Source organism: Cannabis sativa, chromosome 1 (genome assembly GCF_029168945.1).
Source record: "Cannabis sativa cultivar Pink pepper isolate KNU-18-1 chromosome 1, ASM2916894v1, whole genome shotgun sequence".
Lineage (NCBI taxonomy): Eukaryota > Viridiplantae > Streptophyta > Magnoliopsida > Rosales > Cannabaceae > Cannabis > Cannabis sativa.
The window spans coordinates 33,906,378-33,928,509 of record NC_083601.1 but is presented as its reverse complement, the minus strand read 5'-3'; the positions used below and the strand labels follow the sequence as shown (position 1 = coordinate 33,928,509).

The 22,132-nt window shown below is 31.4% G+C and overlaps 1 protein-coding gene, 1 long non-coding RNA gene and 1 other non-coding gene across 4 annotated transcripts; 2 read left to right on the top strand and 1 right to left on the bottom strand.

Annotated features, from left to right (window-relative positions):
* Positions 1-280: 280 nt before the first annotated feature.
* On the bottom strand, positions 281-2,630 carry LOC115706238 (ferredoxin, root R-B1). Its single transcript, XM_061113267.1, has 2 exons — positions 2,404-2,630; positions 281-921 (listed from the first exon to the last, which is right to left on the bottom strand). Exon 2 carries the CDS (start codon positions 911-913, stop codon positions 446-448), a length of 468 nt encoding a protein of 155 aa, XP_060969250.1. The 5' UTR covers positions 914-921; positions 2,404-2,630; the 3' UTR covers positions 281-445.
* A 15,220-nt stretch (positions 2,631-17,850) lies between these two features.
* On the top strand, positions 17,851-22,132 carry LOC115704662 (uncharacterized). Of its 2 annotated transcripts, XR_004009283.2 has the most exons (4): positions 17,851-18,105; positions 18,198-18,457; positions 18,966-19,278; positions 20,528-21,359. It is a non-coding gene; the product is annotated as an uncharacterized LOC115704662 (long non-coding RNA). The 2 variants fall into 2 exon arrangements; XR_009687256.1 differs by lacking the exons at positions 17,851-18,105; positions 18,198-18,457 and having other exon boundaries at positions 18,494-19,278; positions 20,528-22,132.
* LOC115708524 (U6 spliceosomal RNA) lies at positions 20,914-21,016 on the top strand. The gene has a single exon (XR_004010017.1). It is a non-coding gene; the product is annotated as a U6 spliceosomal RNA (small nuclear RNA).

Sequence of the window (22,132 nt, the reverse complement as noted above, 5' to 3'; positions counted from 1 at the left end):
GACATAAATAAATAAAAAGTTCATTTTCCTTAATTACTCTTTAAAAATGTAAAATTTTTCTGACTTGAGTACTAATTTGCTACTCACCTTGTGTACCTAATTAGTTAGGCAATAACTATTTTTCTAGTATCACCTAAGCTTTTTAGTAGCTATGATTCCCATATTGGAATTATTTGGTTCAAATCAGTTGGAATTTGTCGAGACCACGGATTCATTTGGTCCGGTTTTAAATGGATTGGTTAGTGTTTCAAACCAGTGTACGAATTTCATAAATGAAGAATGCAGAGAAAACATTCCTATTATTATTATTATTCAGTTTAGATGGCCTTTTCCACAACAAACAGAAAAACTAAACATAACAATTCCAAAAGGAAGGTGTTCAAATACCCGAAACTCATCATCATCAGTACCCTAATCCAATACCAGATTATACATTTTCGGTTCATCAGTAAAGATCATGTTCTTTGTGGGTGTGAATCACACAATCCGAAGTAGGGTACGAAACACATGTCAGCAAAAACCCTTCACCCAATTGTTTATCATCGAGAAATGCACCATCAGACTGATCGACACTGCCTGATTCGATCTTCCCTGCACAGGTAGAGCAAGCCCCTGCTCTGCACGAGTATGGAAGATCGATCCCTGCAGTCTCAGCAGCATCTAGTACGTAGCTGTCATCTGGAGCCTCGAACTCGTTCACATTGCCATCTGGGTCGATTAGCTTAATCTTGTACACTGCCATTGATGATTTGAACGAGGTAGATGATGCTTTTAACCCGAAAGACTTGGAGATGTTCTTGACAGAGCCTAGGGCAAATGGAGATTTGACAATGGCAGTGGCGAGTTGGTTCTGAGGGGCAGTTTTGATCATGCAATGTGAGGGGATTCTTGCAGTTGCCGACATGGTTGACATATTTGTACCTAAATTCACATTACAAATTTCTATGAATCAAAACCGAAAGCAAGTAAAAAAGAGACAAACTATTTGTTGCTTCTCATTTCATTTTGTTGCTAAGCAAGATTTAAACAAGGGACAAACCGAGTTCTTATTTATTTCAATGCAGTGATTTGGACTGGCAAGTGTTTTAAAAGTTTAGAAGTGAATTGTTAGCATCCGAAATTTCAAAGAAACGACATCAAATTATCCATTTCAGAAACATGAAAGCTTATTAATGTGTGGAGCACTATGAGAAGAAGCAAGCATAAGGCTGTTTCGCTCTTCACTCGAGGCTCCATTTCAAAACCACTATAGGCCTAAATTGAAGTGAGAAGCTACAATCTTCTATTCAATTTCCAAATTTCCAATAGCAAATATTTACAATTCAATCAAAGCATATCAAAATAAAAGGTAGAAAATATATTGTATGCCTTCGAGACTTATTGAAATGGCACTAAACCATCCATTTCGAAAACAAGAAAGCTTTTGATGTGTGGAGCACTATGAGAAGAAGCAAGCTCAAGGCTTTTTGCTCTTCACTCGAGGCTCCATTTCGAATCGACTATATCCCGAAATTGAACTTAACAGCTATAATCGTTCATTCAGTTTCTCAACATAAAATCTCTACAACTAAAAATCAGAGCATATCAAATATAAAAGTTTGGAAGATAAAAATGTATTGTATGCCTCAAAGAATATCATTGAAATGGCACCAAAACATCCATTTCAAAAACAAGAAAGCTTTTGATGTGTGGAGCACTATGAGAAGAGGCAAGCTCAAGGCTTCATCCTCTTCACTCGAGGCTCCATTTCGAAACCACTCTATCCCGAAATTGAACTCAACAGCTATAATCTTTCATTCATTGTTTTAACATATCAAACATAAAAGGTCAAGAATACAATGTATTGTATGCAACCGAGAATTTCATTGAAATGACACTAAACCATTCATTTCTGAAAACAAGAAAGCATTTGATCTGTGGAGCACTTATGAGAAGAAACAAGCTCATGGCTTCATGCTCTTCACTCGAAGCTCCATTTCAAAAACCACTCGAATTTCTAAAGAAATCTAAAATCAAGAAGCAGTTTTCTGACAAAAATGGCTGAAAGAAAAGTTTGAACATGAATCCAACATAAACCAAACCAAAACCTTCAAAGAAATATTTTTTCTTAAGAAAAATTTACATAACAAAAACCCTTTAAAGAAACCAACTTGTTTTTAATTTATTGAAAATCTAACAAAAACCCTTCTGAGAAAAGAAAACCTAAAACCCTTCCAAGAAAAGAGTTGAAAAACACAAACCCTTAACAAAAGGATTAGATAATAATCAAACCCTATATACCAAAAGAGCATTATAATACAATCCAAACCACAAACAACATGAATCAATGAATACTAATCAAATCCCATACGCCAAAAATTTACAAAAGAAACAGAAAGAAAAAGGAAGAAGCTTTTGACTTACAGATGAAGATATATCTGATGCAAGATGAACCCTCCTGTGGATTTGAAGAGGGAGGAAGAAGAAAAGGGTTTTTGTAATAATTGGGGCGGAGTGAGCGAGGTGGTGATGGGTAGAGAGGTTCACAAAGGTGTTGGTTTAGTGTTATGTTGATATTTATAGCTGAGAAAAGTGAATGAAAGGGACTTGTGTCTACTTTCTCTACTATCCCTATGCCTATTGCCTATGCTTATGCAATAAATACTATAAAAGCATCTATTTCACTAACTCAAAAGGCCACAATCCAAAAGATTCCTTTGGACAATAGGGTGTTCATTAGAATACATCCAATGTTTTTAAGTCTATTCAGATCCGATCTAATTATATTGGATGTTAAATTTTACCATTCGATCTGATTCAATTAATTTCGTCATCCAATCGATCCAACATCCATCGGATATTAGATTGGATCGGTTCTATTTATTGGATGTATTTCATATATATTTATTTATTTATTTTGGGTTTATCCAATATTTTGGACTTAGTAATTTTTTGAATCGGATCGAATCCATCAAATATTTTAGATCCAGTATGTATTGGATCGGACTGGATCCATTTAATCCAAGAAAAAGAGAGTAAAATTTTAATGTTAATTTTCATATATACATATAAAATTTGACGTATAACAATATAAAATCTAATTACTCATCCAAACTAAACGAAAATACTAATTAGTTCGATTGGATGTTGGATGTATTGGATTTTTAGACACACCATCCACCATCCGATCCAATCCAATTGGATATTTAAAAATAACATCCAATCCGATCCGATCACAATTGGATATCCAATGTATGACGGTCAGTTGTAATTGGATCGGTCGGTTCTCATTGGATTGGATCGATTTATGCATACCCCTAAGGATTATTATTATTGTGGATCAGTGAGTCTAATATTTTTTATAGGTGATACTTTATAATTAGTTAGCCATATTTAATAAAAATTATTCTTTTGATTTATATGAGATTTAATACTTAATTATACCAATAGCAGTATGATACTAAAAGATATACTAGACACTAATAGTATTTTTTAGCGATTCTCCAACAACAAGACACAATACCTCCAATTTTAATAGAGCATTGCTATGAGACAACACTGAATGGTTAGCGATTTTTTATAATATGTAGGCTAATTACAAGTTTTGTCTTTAAATTTTAACATGTATCAAATCATGCTCTTTGAATATTTTTAGTCCTTGAAAGTTCCCTCTGAACTATTGATATTATCGGATTTAAGAATTTTTGTTTAATTTCATTCAATTTTAGTACATTATGCCCTCAAATTTTGATTTCTACCAAATTATGCCACTCGAACTTTGATATGTCAGACTTCTCCTAGTAAAATTGGACAAAATTCTTTAAATTCAACAATTTCAATAGTTCAGAAGGAATTTTTAACGATCTTATGTAATATCCAGATTAAAATAGTATTTAATTTTTTTTTTTTTTTGGATATTAATTGAGCGAGGATAATTATCTTGTTTCTTTGTGTTGTTAGTGAGTTGATATTATTGCTTAGAGTAGTTGTACCAATTTTCTAGAGAGAGTTAAAGTTGTATTAACTACGAAAGTAAAATATTATGGTATTTTTACAGAGTAAGTAATCGTTTAATTAAAGCCCAATATGAAGGTCCATTAGGGTTTTATAATATATTTAGTGAGTTTAATTAATTAATGTTAAAAATTCGTAGGTTTGGATAAATTCGTTATGATTAAAAACTGTTTTACTAAAATGATCATATCTGGAGTTCTAGAGCTCGGATTGAGGTGATTTCAGTGGCGTTGGAAAGATAATTTAAAGATCTATAAATTTTGTAGAAATAACTATATCAGAATTCGTAATTTTTCTAGGTCAAAACTAAGCCCTAAAGTTACGAGATTGAGAGCTTACAATTTAAATTTAAAAGTTAGATATTTGTTTATTTAATAATTTATCATATTATTATTGTTATTATGTTAATATTATTATTATTCATAAAACTAAAGCTAATAAGAGTCAGAATAGTATAGGTTTCATTATTAACCCTAAAATTATATCGTTCTATTCTTCCCACCTATCTGAGCAAGACTAACCCTAAAAATTCAAGTCATCTTTCCATTACATCCTTAGCCAAATCTATACCACTCTTCACTCTCATCTTTGATCACCATCATCTTATGTCTATCGATCCAAGTAGCTTGATGTATTTGAGGTAAGAAACTCTACATTTACTTATTTATTGATCACAATAGGAGAATTTTCGTAGGTCTCCTTTTTCTTATTTTTCAGAATGAAACATGTCTCAGTAAAACTGTCATATCTCTTTAAATACTCATCTGATTCTCGCAATCTTGGTGTCTATAGAAAGCTTATTAAATTTCCTATAATTCTTATGAAGAAAGGTTTTACTGAATCGAAATTTATCTATGTCAAAAATTAGTATTTTTACGCTGTTTGTTGTAAATCGTTTTTCATATTTTCTATATAAGTTGTTTCAGTAAAATCCGAATATCTCTCTGAATAATGATCCGATTCTAGCGATCTTGGTACTGTTGAAGAGATAATTCAATTTTCCAAATGTTTTATGAAGAAACCATTCACTAATTATTGATTATTCTAAGTCAAAATTATTGTTTTATTGCTGTAGTTCGAAATCCATTTGTTTCAGGATTTCTAGAAAACTGTTTCGGTATAATATCTATATCTCTTACGTTATAACTCCGATTTTAGAGATTTTAGTGTCATTAAAAAGGGAATTTGATTTTCTAAAACTTTTATGAAGAGAGTATTCTCTGATTTGGAATATTTCAGTATCAAAACTTTGTATTTCCGATGTCTCTTGTGATTCGTTACTCCATATTCCTTCTCAGAAATAGTTTCAGTAAAACTATCATAAATCCCTCAGTTTTAATCCATTTTTAATGATCTATATATCGTTGGAAAGATAATTGAATTTCCTATAATTTTTATGAAGGAAACTTTTACTGAATTCGTATAGTTATTGGTCAAAAATAGTATTCTTTCTGCTGTACTGTAAGAGTGTGAATTTTAATGTTAGGGCCTTGACCCATGTGTTATTATAGGTAGTAGTGACGAGATAACAAGTTTAAGCAGCGGGATTTGAGGTAAGGAAATTATATAGTTTTCTATGTGTTTATCTGCATAAATTTAAATTCTTTATATATTGGAATATGATTTATGATTTGTTATTATGAATATGTATATGGTACTGAGAATGTGTGGTATGGACACAATATGAGTTTGTGAATTGATACATAGATTATGGTTGTATGACTTGTATATATTGTATGTTGTATTTGTATGTTTCAGGTTGTATGTTGTATGATATATTTGTATGTTGCATGTTGTATGTTGTATGTTGTATGCTAACGTCTCAGGTAAAGTGGGGGACCATGGTGGGGTATGATACGGGATAAGGCCGTTGAATGTAGAGATACCCTACCCTACATTTTACTGAGTCGTGTATGAGATTGTTATGGTGGGTATGATACAGTGATGTTACTGTTGAATATAGAGATACCCTATCCTATAACAATGGTAGGGCTGCATAGGCCCATGTTATTATATGGGCAGATTAGGCCCAGGATATTGTAGGGTCAGGCTAGGCCCGGGTTATGTAAGTAATGGCTATGATATGTCAATGTTGTGATAATGTTATTATTATCTATAGTATTGATATGATTATGTTATGAGTATGATATTGGAGTTATGATCTCTGTATATGTGTACGGTGTGAACAAATAGTATAGACTTGTATGATAAAGGTTTCCATATGTACAGTTATTTGGTTATAGTTATAAAAGAGCATGTATGATATTGCTAAAACTTAATAAATACATTAATGGTATGTGTGATATTATATGGTATTGTTTGATAAGCATTTCCTTGCGAGCTTTTAGCTCACCCCCTTACTTTCCCCTACGGGTATTAGACGGGGAAGTATGTATAGTGAGCGAGGGTCGGTTAAGTGCATTATCTTGTGAGCGAGCTACGGGCGGACAAACGATCTAGAACGCCGGTGGTGCCTTAGTTTTATTTTAAGCAGTTGATAAATCTAACACAGTGGAAATGCATTATTTAAAATTATTTACTTACTGTATCTTGTTTTACAAATGAAGGATCCTTCTCTGTTGCATTTTGATTTTTTTTAAAAATCCACTGTTGTATTTAAATTATTTTTTTTATCTTTTCAAATTATACATGAAAATAGTATTTTTGTAAAATAAGGCAAAATATCGGGGCGTTACAGTTGGTATCGGGCCGATCGTCCGTTAGCCCGAAGGATACTCACGGTATACATACGAAGAGGCGAAAAAGATCCCTCTCACTATTATGTAAGTGTTAGTTTTAATTTTCTTGGTATTGTCGTTAATAGTTTTATATGTGATACATAGATTTTTGTTAAAATATGTTTCCTAGAATTAGTGCCTCATCTGTAGTGGGTGCTTAGAGAAATTAAGAGTATATTACCTGTTATGATTGATTACACTTTTTATGAAGAATATGAATATGTTTTATTTTTCTTTATTGTCTTGAATTGAAACTAGGAAGGACAGTGTTCCTTTCTTGAAAATTTAGAATAAATTATATTAGGAATTCATAAGACTTTGTTTGATAAATAGAATATTACTAGTTAAGCTTGACAACATTAAGTTTAGATATATTCATGGAATCTTCTCTCCCTATAATTGAACTCTTTTGTTTCTATTAAATTAACCTTTCTTGTAAGAGCTCACACATGAAACTAGAAGATCAGTTAGAATCAATGTGAAAAGAACGACCAATAGAGGTGGGGGCTAAGGATGTGTGTTCCGCTGACCCACAGATGGTTGATGTTCTAGAAAACCCAATAATAGTTAAGGCTAACGATCTAATAGAGGTATTGGAAGGACTACGAGCATGACTAAGACAATTTGTTGAAGAGTTTTCACGGAGCTCGCAAAATATCACCAACACTAGTAGTGGAACTTGAAGCACGTAATGAAATGTACCAATAGCCAACTAAGTACCGACGCATATATTTTCACCTATCTATGAATGGTTGAAGAAGCGGTCTACACCTAGCCATGAATGGAAGCCCAACATATAGGAAGTAGGGATGACTTAGAATAGTAGACGTTATACCAGACTGGGACAGTATAATTTACGAAACCTACTTATTAAGAAGGATGAAATAATAGATCTTTAAGGAGAAGGTACTATCTTGTTGGATATTCTATAAGTTACACACTCTAAGTTAGATGGTAAGAAGTATGAGTACGTATGCAAAGACATTGGAGATAAGTATGTTATAGAAATGAGTCGGGGAGAGGACGATGCCATCATATAGAAAGGAGTGTAGTGTCTTTGAATAGAATCCAAAATGAGAAGTTAGAAAGAGACATGATAAAATTACTAGAGGTAATAACTTATGAAGGTATCTTAAACACTAAGAGATAAGCGAGCATCAACAAATATTAGATTACCGAAGGAAAGTTGTAAACTTTAAACTCAAGGTCATCTACTTGGTGGAGGAGATAATAGAGAAAAATGTGTATGGCTTCGATAGAGACATTTTCAAAGGAGAAAGACAAAAAAAGGTCCAGGCACGGCTAACAATTTGGGTACAACATGAATGAGAGACAACTAAGAGGGTGACTACTCGGAATTGATCACAACTACACAACTAAGAGATTGTTGATGCAGCTTTGTGGCGGGTGTACAACAAACAACTATAGAGAGTAGATCGCAAATTCAAAACTTGAGAAAGAGGAGGAATTAGCATTCAAGGGTGACATCCCTAGATTCCAAATACTCACTGATGCAACAACAATGGTGTGGAGTATAGCTCAATGAGAAAATGTTAGGAAAGCCTCACTTAGAGACGGGAGAAAAGTGAGACACAATTAGGACCAAAGTAACATATATTGAAGAATGTCATGGCATGTCAAGGACTATACAAGTTTTTGATAAGTGTTGGGATTAGAAAATACACTCATGCAACATAAAGGAATTCAAGGCACAACGTAAGCAAAGGATACTACAATCCAATTACGACTTATATTATGGGCAATAGTATAAGTATGTTGGAGTGTCATCTAATGAGAAACTAAGAGGAAAACTCACAAAGTCCAGCCCTGCTGAAAAGAGATGGTGTTTCTAGGCCCTATAGTGCCCGAGAAGAAAATGACTATGGATTTGTCAAAAGCTAAAATTGTTAAGAGCAAAAAAAAAAAAAAAAAGGAAAAATATTAGATATTTTTCTCAATCTAAAAAGCCAGTAATAGAGATCTTTGGAAGGACTCTTTCAAGCTGACAATAACTAACTTATTGCACACTACTAAGTCTTGTCCAATTGAAAGTGCAAAGTTAGAAGAAGAAAAAAAAACAAGATAGGTATTGATAATTTGGTGGCGTTTGGATGTAAAATGAGACGCTTGAACAAATTATTGACTTGTGCTTAAAGGTAGTATGGGAAGTAAGAATAAAAAATTCCTGACTAAGGAATTATAAATAGTGAGTCTCCAGTAATAAATCAAATACAAGTAGGGGTATAGGAGGTATAACGGTGATGGACGAGTAAGGTCCTGTTTCGGCATAGTTTGCAAATTATATATATAGTATCCTTACCCTGATAACTTGGATGATCAATACATTATGAGATTGGTATGGTTGACTTATTGTTAAAAGTCAACAAATAATAAATAGTTGGGCTACGATAAGCTATGGTAGGATTGAACTTATTTTAAAGGGGTTATTAGTGTGCTTTCTATGTTTTAATACATATATGTTATAGTCTTAAGTAAATAATCAGTATTGGAATGTATGTTTAAGAGATTTGGAAGATTTAGAGGTACAATTAAGAAGTTGAGATATATATTTTTTTTTTTTTGGTGAATTAAAGAAGGCTACAATATATATAGGATATGAATATGGCTGGAATAATCAATGATATGATAAGTATGAAGTTATGTGATACCTCAGATGGCTGGTATATTAGAAGAAGCAATCATTGAACATAACTATCGAATCTATCGGCATTACGATTTAAACTTCATCACTATATCGATGTAATACCAAAGTAGATAAAAGTTAGTATAGAAAACTAGCTAATCTCATAATCAAGTCAACCTGATTGACGGGGGTAATGGAGGACCAAGCACCATAAGAGAGATTAGCAAAGAAAATACAATAGAGTGATACAAAAATCAGACAACAAAAGGATCCAAAGACGATTATCTTGGAAAATGGGAAGTCATGACAAGTGCAACGAATGCATGGATAAAGGAAATTAAGAAGTGAACGTTAGACAAAAAGGTGGTCGGATAGATAGTTAAATATTTATACATAGAAGACCTTTTAAAGAGATTCCATGTTTATTTTCAAGTGCCATGGAAAAAGTATCTATCGATGAGTAACAACTATGAAACTGCAAGAATGACACCATAGCTTTACAGTGGAAAAAAAAAAAAGACAGAGAGAGAGTAAGATTTTAGTCTGTAATAACATTCAACGAGAGAATGGGAATAATTAAAGAGAAGTTTGCATAAGATCTTTTACCCTACTCTTTGTGTTTGTTATTTTGTATTGTTTAATGTGTTCTCAAGTGACATGTAAGGATGTTCATTTAGAGAATAAATACTGTGACTCTAAATGGCATGTAAGGATGCTCATAGAAGAATAAATAATTTCACTCTTAATGGCATGTAAGGATGCTCATAGAAGAATAAATAATTTCACTCTTAATGGCATGTAAGGATGGTCATAAGAGAAAGAAAAACTTTTCATATATTACGAGCATCTGATTGCAAAACTTATGTATTCAAAGCATGTATATGTAAGTTATTATGATGGAGTATATTTTGGTATTTAAAGTAATGTATAGAGAAATAATAATACTTAATTAAGTTGTGTATATTTTATGTGTTATGGATTGACCGATAAGACATAGGTTAAATGCATGTTTATTGGGTCCATATATATGGTAGATAATGAGGTAATGCAGTAAGTGGTGAAAGACATGACGACTCAACACCCCGAGTGTTGGTAAGTTAAATTTCGAGGACGAAATTTCTTTTAAGGAGGGTAGAATGTAATATCCAGATTAAAATAGTATTTAATTTTTTTTTTTGGATATTAATTGAGCGAGGATAATTATCTTGTTTCTTTGTGTTGTTAGTGAGTTGATATTATTGCTTAGAGTAGTTGTACCAATTTTCTAGAGAGAGTTAAAGTTGTATTAACTACGAAAGTAAAATATTATGGTATTTTTACAGAGTAAGTAATCGTTTAATTAAAGCCCAATATGAAGGTCCATTAGGGTTTTATAATATATTTAGTGAGTTTAATTAATTAATGTTAAAAATTCGTAGGTTTGGATAAATTCGCAGGATTAAAAACTGTTTTACTAAAATGATCATATCTGGAGTTCTAGAGCTCGGATTGAGGTGATTTCAGTGGCGTTGGAAAGATAATTTAAAGATCTATAAATTTTGTAGAAATAACTATATCAGAATTCGTAATTTTTCTAGGTCAAAACTAAGCCCTAAAGTTACGAGATTGAGAGCTTACAATTTAAATTTAAAAGTTAGATATTTGTTTATTTAATAATTTATCATATTATTATTGTTATTATGTTAATATTATTATTATTCATAAAACTAAAGCTAATAAGAGTCAGAATAGTATAGGTTTCATTATTAACCCTAAAATTATATCGTTCTATTCTTCCCACCTATCTGAGCAAGACTAACCCTAAAAATTCAAGTCATCTTTCCATTACATCCTTAGCCAAATCTATACCACTCTTCACTCTCATCTTTGATCACCATCATCTTATGTCTATCGATCCAAGTAGCTTGATGTATTTGAGGTAAGAAACTCTACATTTACTTATTTATTGATCACAATAGGAGAATTTTCGTAGGTCTCCTTTTTCTTATTTTTCAGAATGAAACATGTCTCAGTAAAACTGTCATATCTCTTTAAATACTCATCTGATTCTCGCAATCTTGGTGTCTATAGAAAGCTTATTAAATTTCCTATAATTCTTATGAAGAAAGGTTTTACTGAATCAGAAATTTATCTATGTCAAAAATTAGTATTTTTACGCTGTTTGTTGTAAATCGTTTTTCATATTTTCTATATAAGTTGTTTCAGTAAAATCCGAATATCTCTCTGAATAATGATCCGATTCTAGCGATCTTGGTACTGTTGAAGAGATAATTCAATTTTCCAAATGTTTTATGAAGAAACCATTCACTAATTATTGATTATTCTAAGTCAAAATTATTGTTTTATTGCTGTAGTTCGAAATCCATTTGTTTCAGGATTTCTAGAAAACTGTTTCGGTATAATATCTATATCTCTTACGTTATAACTCCGATTTTAGAGATTTTAGTGTCATTAGAAAGGGAATTTGATTTTCTAAAACTTTTATGAAGAGAGTATTCTCTGATTTGGAATATTTCAGTATCAAAACTTTGTATTTCCGATGTCTCTTGTGATTCGTTACTCCATATTCCTTCTCAGAAATAGTTTCAGTAAAACTATCATAAATCCCTCAGTTTTAATCCATTTTTAATGATCTATATATCGTTGGAAAGATAATTGAATTTCCTATAATTTTTATGAAGGAAACTTTTACTGAATTCGTATAGTTATTGGTCAAAAATAGTATTCTTTCTGCTGTACTGTAAGAGTGTGAATTTTAATGTTAGGGCCTTGACCCATGTGTTATTATAGGTAGTAGTGACGAGATAACAAGTTTAAGCAGCGGGATTTGAGGTAAGGAAATTATATAGTTTTCTATGTGTTTATCTCGCATAAATTTAAATTCTTTATATATTGGAATATGATTTATGATTTGTTATTATGAATATGTATATGGTGCGAGAATGTGTGGTATGGACACAATATGAGTTTGTGAATTGATACATAGATTATGGTTGTATGACTTGTATATATTGTATGTTGTATTTGTATGTTTCAGGTTGTATGTTGTATGATATATTTGTATGTTGCATGTTGTATGTTGTATGTTGTATGCTAACGTCTCAGGTAAAGTGGGGGACCATGGTGGGGTATGATACGGGATAAGGCCGTTGAATGTAGAGATACCCTACCCTACATTTTACTGAGTCGTGTATGAGATTGTTATGGTGGGTATGATACGGTGATATTCTTGTTGAATATAGAGATACCCTATCCTATAACAATGGTAGGGCTGCATAGGCCCATGTTATTATATGGGCAGATTAGGCCCAGGATATTGTAGGGTCAGGCTAGGCCCGGGTTATGTAAGTAATGGCTATGATATGTCAATGTTGTGATAATGTTATTATTATCTATAGTATTGATATGATTATGTTATGAGTATGATATTGGAGTTATGATCTCTGTATATGTGTACGGTGTGAACAAATAGTATAGACTTGTATGATAAAGGTTTCCATATGTACAGTTATTTGGTTATAGTTATAAAAGAGCATGTATGATATTGCTAAAACTTAATAAATACATTAATGGTATGTGTGATATTATATGGTATTGTTTGATAAGCATTTCCTTACTGAGCTTTTAGCTCACCCCCCTTACTTTCCCCCTACAGGTATTAGACAGGGAAGTATGTATAGTGAGCAGGGTCGGTTAAGTACGTATCTTGTGAGCGGCTACGGGCGGACAAACGATCTAGAACGCCGGTGGTGCCTTAGTTTTATTTTAAGCAGTTGATAAATCTAACACAGTGGAAATGCATTATTTAAAATTATTTACTTACTGTATCTTGTTTTACAAATGAAGGATCCTTCTCTGTTGCATTTTGATTTTTTTTAAAAATCCACTGTTGTATTTAAATTATTTTTTTTATCTTTTCAAATTATACATGAAAATAGTATTTTTGTAAAATAAGGCAAAATATCGGGGCGTTACATCTTAAAAGTTCAAGGGGTAAAAATCCTAATTAGCCCAATCTTTATTAAAGTAAAATAAGTGAGACCTGATATTGAATTATACCAATAACATATTACACCTTACAATAATACTAGACACCATGGGTGTCTTTAAGTATTTCTCTTAGATTATAGTGGTATCTAGCATTGTTAAGAGATGTCACTTTACAAATAGCTAATGATACTTTATAATAATTATTAAATTTATTAATGTGGGATTTGATATTTAATTTTACTTATAATACTATGAGCACTACTATCTTTTAGTATTTTTCAATTTTTATATGAGTATTGCTATTTGGTATCTTTAGGTGTTTAATATCATATCGACATGACACTCTATAATTAGTTAATAATTTTTTATATTATTTATTACATTAAAATAGATGAGACCCGATATTAAAATACACCAACAATAATATGAAGTCTCTTATGATGCTTATTTATAAGTTGCTATGAGTAGATAAAATTGCTATTAGAAAAATCATAATGTGACTAAGAAAGTGTTATTATGAACTTCATAACAATAATTTAATTGTATATATATAAACATTTAGAAGCCCCTAGAGATGATATACTATATTCTAATAAAAATGACATAATATAGTTATAAAATTAAAATTTTCAAGAAATATCTTCCTTAGCTCTTAAGATTTTATTTCATAATAATATAAATTGTATTTTGTATTAACTAAGATTGTTTAACATCAGAGTATATTATATATTTATTTTCATGGGCAATAAGAAATATACATAGTTTTCTTTTAATTTTTTTTTTTAACAATTACTTAATTTTGGACTTACAAAAAATGCTAATATATATAGATCGCTAATTATTTAATTTGTGTTTTAACAATACAAGTTGACAAAGAAATACCTAACAAAAACCAACTTGAACTCCACCTATGATCAAACCAACTTCTAAAATTAGTAGTGATTATGAGAAAGAACCCAACTTTGACTATTTACATAAACCACTTGGGTACTTAGGTTATGCAAATAAAAATGTAATAATAAAAGAAAACATACACACAAAATACAAATTCAATTTAATCTCAACTTTGTACAAAACATAAAAACCATATAGTTTTTTAGTTTTTTTTTTGTTCATGTGAAGACAAAGAAGAGAAGAAACCAAAAAAAACTAAACTCTAAAACACATGGCAAAGAATACAAAAGAGATTTTGGTCAAATGTTGCACACTTTGGTTGGACCTAAATCAAGGGATTTTGTCCTTTCATGAAGGTGTGGAGCCATTTTAGGCAATTGACAACTTTGTAAATTTAGAAGAAAAAGAAAAAAAATGTGAGCACTAAGTAAGGTTCATGTTCAATGTTTCATGCACCAATAATAATAATAATAATAATAATGGAGCTATAATATATACATTATGACTCTTCAATTGCACCATGGGCTAATTAGAAGGGCTACTACTAATAATTGTGTGCGTATGAAACTAAATCATACATTTTGTTTTTAATGAAAAACCATACTAAGAACCTAAATATGAATTATATTCAAAATTATTTGTTAATTACTTTAATGTAGTAAAACTAGTTAAAAGTTATAATTTTAAATAACTAAAAAATATATTATTATACCACAAAAATTAAGACTACAAAAATAAATTTACACATTTTTTAGGAGTCCACCGTAAAAACTTCCAACTCTATATAATAATACATGGATAATAAGAAAGTCTATAGTACAACATACTTCAATAGCTTCTTCAAAATTATAATAAGTGATATTTTTTTTTCATGATAATGTTAATTATTATAATAGTAGATCTCTTATCATTTTTAGAAAATTTTTGAAAACAAAATTAAAATAATTTATGCACTAACACTACAATACCCTCTCAAAAATTTATAATGAGTAATATTATTTTTCATGAATGTGTTTATTATAGTAAAGTAAATTTCCTATCAGTTCACTATTATTTTTCAAAATTTAAAATTTTTGTTTCTTGAATTATGTCCTATACATTATTGCACCTCTTAAATTTTTTAATCCGTTAAAAATAATTATTGAATTATTCATTGTTGTAAAGTAGTCCGTCTGTGAAGTTTTATCACATATGGCAAATAAAATGATGATATGACAGTTTATACTATCTCTATGTTCACACCACATGAGTAATTAGTTTGAAAAAAATATATTTAAATTTTTTAATTTAGTTATACTTAAATAAATAATATTTAGCTTTATGATTTTGAAAAAAACCATATTTTTTTTTATATAAAATGAAGTACTCTTCTTTTTCATTCCTTTGTTTGATGGGACAACTAGCCAGCAAAGGATAGGGTTAAGGATTTGGGATTTTCATTGACCAACTATCAAAAAGCGATCAAAGTCAAGTCAGACTGAGCTGGTTGAGCAGCAAAAGGAGAATTGGTCCAATCTCAGGCAAAACCATAATTAGAGTCATAAGGAAAGTACCAGTTAAATAGGGTCGGAAGTCGAATTCCTTCTCTTCTTTCTACCCGCCCACAACCTATTCAAAATTATAATAAGTGATATTTTTTTTTCATGATAATGTTAATTATTATAATAGTAGATCTCTTATCATTTTTAGAAAAATTTCGAATAATTTACATTATTGAAAATAAAATTAAAATAATTTATGCTCTAACACTACAATACCCTCTCAAAAATTTATAATGAGTAATATTATTTTTCATGAATGTGTTTATTATAGTAAAGTAAATTTCCTATCAGTTCACTATTATTTTTCAAAATTTAAAATTTTTGTTTCTTGAATTATGTCCTATACATTATTGCACCTCTTAAATTTTTTAATCCGTTAAAAATAATCATTGAATTATTCATTGTTGTAAAGTAGTCCGTCTGTGAAGTTTTATCACATATGGCAAATAAAATGATGATATGACAGTTTATACTATCTCTATGTTCACACCACATGAGTAATTAGTTTGAAAAAAATATATTTAAATTTTTTAATTTAGTTATACTTAAATAAATAATATTTAGCTTTATGATTTTGAAAAAAACTATATTTTTTTTTTATATAAAATGAAGTACTCTTCTTTTCATTCCTTTGTTTGATGGGACAACTAGCCAGCAAAGGATAAGGTTACGGATTTGGGATTTTCATTGACCAACTATCAAAAAGCGATCAAAGTCAGGTCAGACCGAGCTGGTTGAGCAGCAAAGGGAGAATTGGTCCAATCTCAGGCAAAACCATAATTAGAGTCATAAGGAAAGTACCAGTTAAATAGGGTCGGAAGTCGAATTCCTTCTCTTCTTTCTACCCGCCCACAACCTATTCCCTGAAAGTGCCCCCAACCTTAGTATTAATGTGATATTGATATAAATATTTACATTATCATTATATTTGTCACGTATAATAAAACTTGATAAGAGAATTGAGAATCATGAGGTTCCGTCTTAAAATCAATTGGCAATGAGTGGAGTAACCTATGTTCTTATATATGGCTCAATACTTTTACATTTAATCCATGTGGGACAATGTTCTTCAATATCTCCCTCAAGATGGTGGCTATTTTTGCTCACCAATCTTGAATCACCTTATCACAGGTCATGCCATTTGTTAGGGGTGTTCATAAAATAGCCGATCCAATCCAATCCGCACGATCCAATCCAATCCAATCCACAAAGTGCGAATATCCGCACTTGTGCATATTGGATTGGATTGGAAAATTCAAAATCCGCACTTGTGCGGATTGGATGTTGATTGACATGTAAAAGTAACCGATCCAATCCAATCCATACATATTTATAACAAAATTAAAAAATTATATATACAAATAGTATTTTAATGTATAGAAAATAGTAATTTAAAAGTCTAATACATATAATACAACTATATTGCAAAACTTAATAAATAAAATGTATATTCTATTCTTATATATATTTTTTCAACATACAATTTAAAATAAAATTAAATATTTTTTATATATATACAATTTTTTTTCTTCACTTGAATTTGTTATTTGTTATTTTATTTATTTAATGTGTTGTTGGAGACATAAAATAACTATAATTTATTTTATTTTGTTGCTAGTTATGTGAAAAAAAAAAAATCATAAATATTAAATAATTTAATATTAAAAAGTAACTGATCCAATCCGCACTTTTGTGGATTGGATTTGAGCTATTGTGCGGATTGGATTGGATCCAAAAAATGAAATCCGCACTTAGCGGATTGGATGTTATTTGACCAAAAAAGTGCGGATTGGATCGTATGAACAGTCCTACCATTTGCTCACTTATTTTTGTTCGGATCTCAAGCGTCTTTGCACCATCTGGATCTCGTGCAGCTGGCTAACCATATGGACATGTGTAGATCCAAAGCCCGCTAGGAATATGACTCTGATATCATGTTAGAATCATGGGTTCCATCTCAAAACCAATTGGTAATGAGTGGATGACTCAATACTTTTACATTTATTATTATTAATAGTTGAGAAACTATTTTTTAAGTGATAAAAAATTAAGGGCCACAATATCATAGTTCGAGAACAAAAACCATAAACAACCTCCGAACAATTTTTAATAATTTATTACAATGTCAAAAATGAAATTTAAATAGTTCAACATTCGAATTATATTTAGAAAAGAAAAATACTAATTACAATTTTTCCTTTAATTTTTGACCTAATGTCTCCAAAGTTTCCACCGCTTGCGATATTGATCATCCTAAACAACTATGGGATCTTCGAATTGGATCTTCAGAACTCTGCAATTAATGGTTCGTACTTGACAAAACTTCATTAGATTTCATTTGAATTTTGATGGTGATATTTGAATCATTAATTATGTTCCATGTCATATACAATACAGGTTGTGATTGTTGGGTAACAACATGTTCGACAACATGCCTCACAAACATGATATAGTAATATCTTCCAATGTAACTCATTCCATTGGTGTAAATTAAAAAACAAAAAGGAAATGATAATGATATAAACAACACATGGGTCTATATGTATTATCTTCTATTTGTTTGCAGATCACTATGCTAATTCATTTGCAGACTTGGGTCCAAAAGTAGATGTAAACTATCTACTGGAAAACCAATTTATATCGGATTTGGTAGTCTTGTGAGTTTCTTATATATCTTAATTCTTATCAATAGTAATAGGACTTTTCTGTTTTGTTTTATGTATCTACAATTTTGTATTTATTCATAATTAAGTTGACCTTTTTTGGCTTGTAATTTTGATGTCTCTGCAATTTCATTAAGGGGTTGAGAGGTTAAATCACAATCTCTAAGCAAAAGTTGACATGTCATCAACATACACACTTCGATATACCAAATAATTGTTTTACTTTGACAGAAATTGCATGTCTTGTCAACCAGACCTTGGAGATAAAAATTCTGAACATAATTCCAAACCACCTAGGAAAAATTCTGTCTTTTTCTCTATCTTCATTTGGATTTATGACTTTTTAAAAAAGTATAAATATAAATATGTGATGGAGAATAAAACTATTTTGTGGAATGGGTTACATAAGGTCCATGAAGCTAAGATAATCCATCTCAAATACTTTGTTTCCAAATCTGCTTCCTCACAAGTCTGAACACTTTGCTTGCTTTGATCTGACCAGGAATCATGGCTGAAGCTGTTCTCACTGTTGTCCTAGAGAATCTGAGCTCATTCATCCAAAAGCAAATTGGATCTGCTTTGGGTGGAGAAAGAGATGGAAAAGATGTGGAGCATGCTCTCAAACATTTCTGCTGTGATTGAAGATGTTGAGGAGAGACAATCGAAAAATTGTTCTATCAAGAATATATTGGCTGCAAAAGTTGGAAGATGTTTCTCTTGAGTTGGAGGATGTTCTGGATGATTGTGAAGCAGAAGCCTTCCGTTTGGAGGAGAATAGTCTAGAACATGATCATCAACATCAGTGGATCCATAAGGTACGATCTTCTTTATCTTGTTTTGGTCCTAAACATCTTTCCTTTCGTCATGCTATTGCTAAAAAGATGAAAGAGATTGGGTATAGATTGGATCATATCGGAAATGAGCGAATGGATTTTCACTTGCAAGAGGTTGATATTGGGGAGAGACGAAATTAGATTAGAGATAGTTATCAGACTGGTTTTGTTATTACTCAACCACATGTGTATGGGAGAGAAGAGGACAAGGGAAGAGTTGTTGGGTTTCTTATTAATGATGCCATCAACTGCAATGATACTTCTATTTATTGTATTGTTGGTTTAGGGAGATTGGGAAAGACAACTCTTGCTCAAAGAACATTTTGAGTTGAAGATGTGGGTTTGTGTTTCTGAAGACGTAGATTGATCAAAGCAATCATAGAATTTGGAACTGGAAATGTTTGTGAAGCAATGAAGATTGATCCTTTGCAGAAACGACTTGAGGATATGCTTCAAAGAAAGAGATTCTTGATTGTTTTGGATGACGTGTGGAATGAAGATAATGAGGAATGGGACAAGTTGAAATATGTATTAGAATGTGGATCAAATGGTTCCTCGATTATTGTCACTACTCGTTTAAAAAGGTTGCATTTATTATGAGAACAACACCGATGCAGGAACTGAGTAGTTTATCAGATGATGACTGTTTCTTTCCAACCATACTGCCCATAACAATGCCGGGGTGGAAGTCCTCCATAAGATAACTATTCTTTGATAAACTACTCAGTTCTTGCATCTTACTTTTAAACATTCATTGTCAGTGTATATCCGTGCACTGTATCTTTTAATGGTGGTTTGAGCTTTTTGGGAAAGCTTTAGGTATATTTGAAAGGGTAGTGCAGTGTCAGTGTGTTGTGTCATGCCTTTTGGCTCTCTTGTATTGCATATAATATTCTTTGTGGTTAGAATAAAAGTTTTCTTTCGAAAGAAAATCACCAATTAAATTAGAACAAATTAATATATATATGTGTGATGTATGAATTGTTGTTGGTTTAGATTAGGGCGCATGGCATGTGAAAGACTACTCTAACTTAATAGTACTCATAAAATATTTAGCTTATATAGTATAAACAAAACTACTTCTATATAACAATGCACAAAAAATATAATATAATCATAATGCCATAAATTTATAAATAAAATTATGGAGTATTTAATATAAATATAATATAGAAACAACACATTGGTGATTGGAGTATTTAATGATTTATTTACTTTTCATTGTTTGCAGATAATTCCCGCTTCAAGCTTCTATTGGGTTCTTACACCTACGGAATAATAGATTTTATATACGAGTACGCTACTCTGGCTATTTCTTGGATTGGCGACTGACCCTACAGACCAACGTGAGTGTTTCCAGCGTGTTTTGTCCTCACTCGCACGCTTCTTGGGAAAACCTCCTAAGAAGTCAACCATCTTGAAATTACCCCAAGTCAAGCACGCTTAACTGTGGAGTTCTTTTGTGATGGGCTACCAATCAATCCATTTAAGCCCTCTTTAACTGTGCAATCTCATACCTACATAGTCTCAGAATCATCACACTTGACCTTCTCCAAGCGATGTGGGATTGTACAGCTTACTCAGTATGTCCCCTTACAGATCACGGGACTATTGACTGTCACAATTAAAACATTCGATAAAATTGGAACGATAAAGAGAAGATTAGCATGGCCCCTGCACAAGGATGACACGCACAAATTGAGAAATGGTCCAAATTTTTTGTGATTCTGACAATCAGAAGTCTCGTAATTCGTGCTACACTTAAATTAATTTAAATCATATACTATATTTAGGTGGAAGGTAAAGGTATATAAAGAAACTCTCAAAATTGAGTAAATTTTAATAAAATATAATATAAAATTTGTTAATTCCATTTTTGGCATATTTAATTGACAAAAATATTTTATTATTCATTGTATATTTTCGGCTGGTATACATTAATATGGTTTCCTATTTGGTGTATTCAAACTTTCAAAGTTGTCTAGCTTTCCTATTTTTGGAAAAAAGGTAAAAATGGTAAGTTTGGTTACCCATTTCGTTTTTATCTAACCAGCTGTGTAATCTGATCTTGTGTTGAGTTTCCCATTTTCTTAGATCAGGTTTCTTGAAGAGAAAACCAGAGCTAAACTTTCCTTTTCTATAAAAGGAAAGTTGTAGTTACTGCCCACGATTACTCAAGTGTACGGAAACGGAAATTCTGGGCGATTGAAGAATTATTTTAGGGAAGTTTCTAGTGGGTTGAGGTCTTGTTCAGACCGAATGTAAGCTGTCTATGAGATGTATATTCATTATAAATACATCTTATAGCTGCTAGGTTTTGCATCTCTTTCATACACTTAGAATTGCTTTCATATCTTAAGGAAAGAATGTCTTTGTTTAGTACCTCTCTTGGTACCTCTCTTGTATCTTTGAATTCCATTCATATCTTTAGAAAAGAGAGTCTTTGATTTGTAGAGAAGAGTTGTTCTACTCTTACTCTGTTTATTTGTTGTTTGTATTGTCTTGAGTCTGTATTCAAGTCTACAACGAAGAAGAACATCAGTGCACCTTCGGGAGAAGGGTATTTACAAGCTTTTGGGAGATTGCTTTTGAAGTCTTGCATCGGGAGGATACAAGCACACAACCTTCGGGAGATGGTTGTATAGGCTTTCGGGAGATAGCCTTTAAGCCTTGAATCGGGAGGATTCAAGCACTCTTCAAGGTGATCGAAGGGAGTTCGAGCACTTAGAGTTTTATCAAGATTCGGTTAGTAGGTGGAATACATCAAGCTTGCGGCATACAATAAGAGGGAGTCTATTTATGCATAAGTCAATTACTTTGTATTTTTGATACCGAT

Bases quoted from the DNA above. Each gene is read 5' to 3' on its own strand.
- LOC115706238 (XM_061113267.1), bottom strand. From the start codon at position 913: ATGTCAACCATGTCGGCAACTGCAAGAATCCCCTCACATTGCATGATC.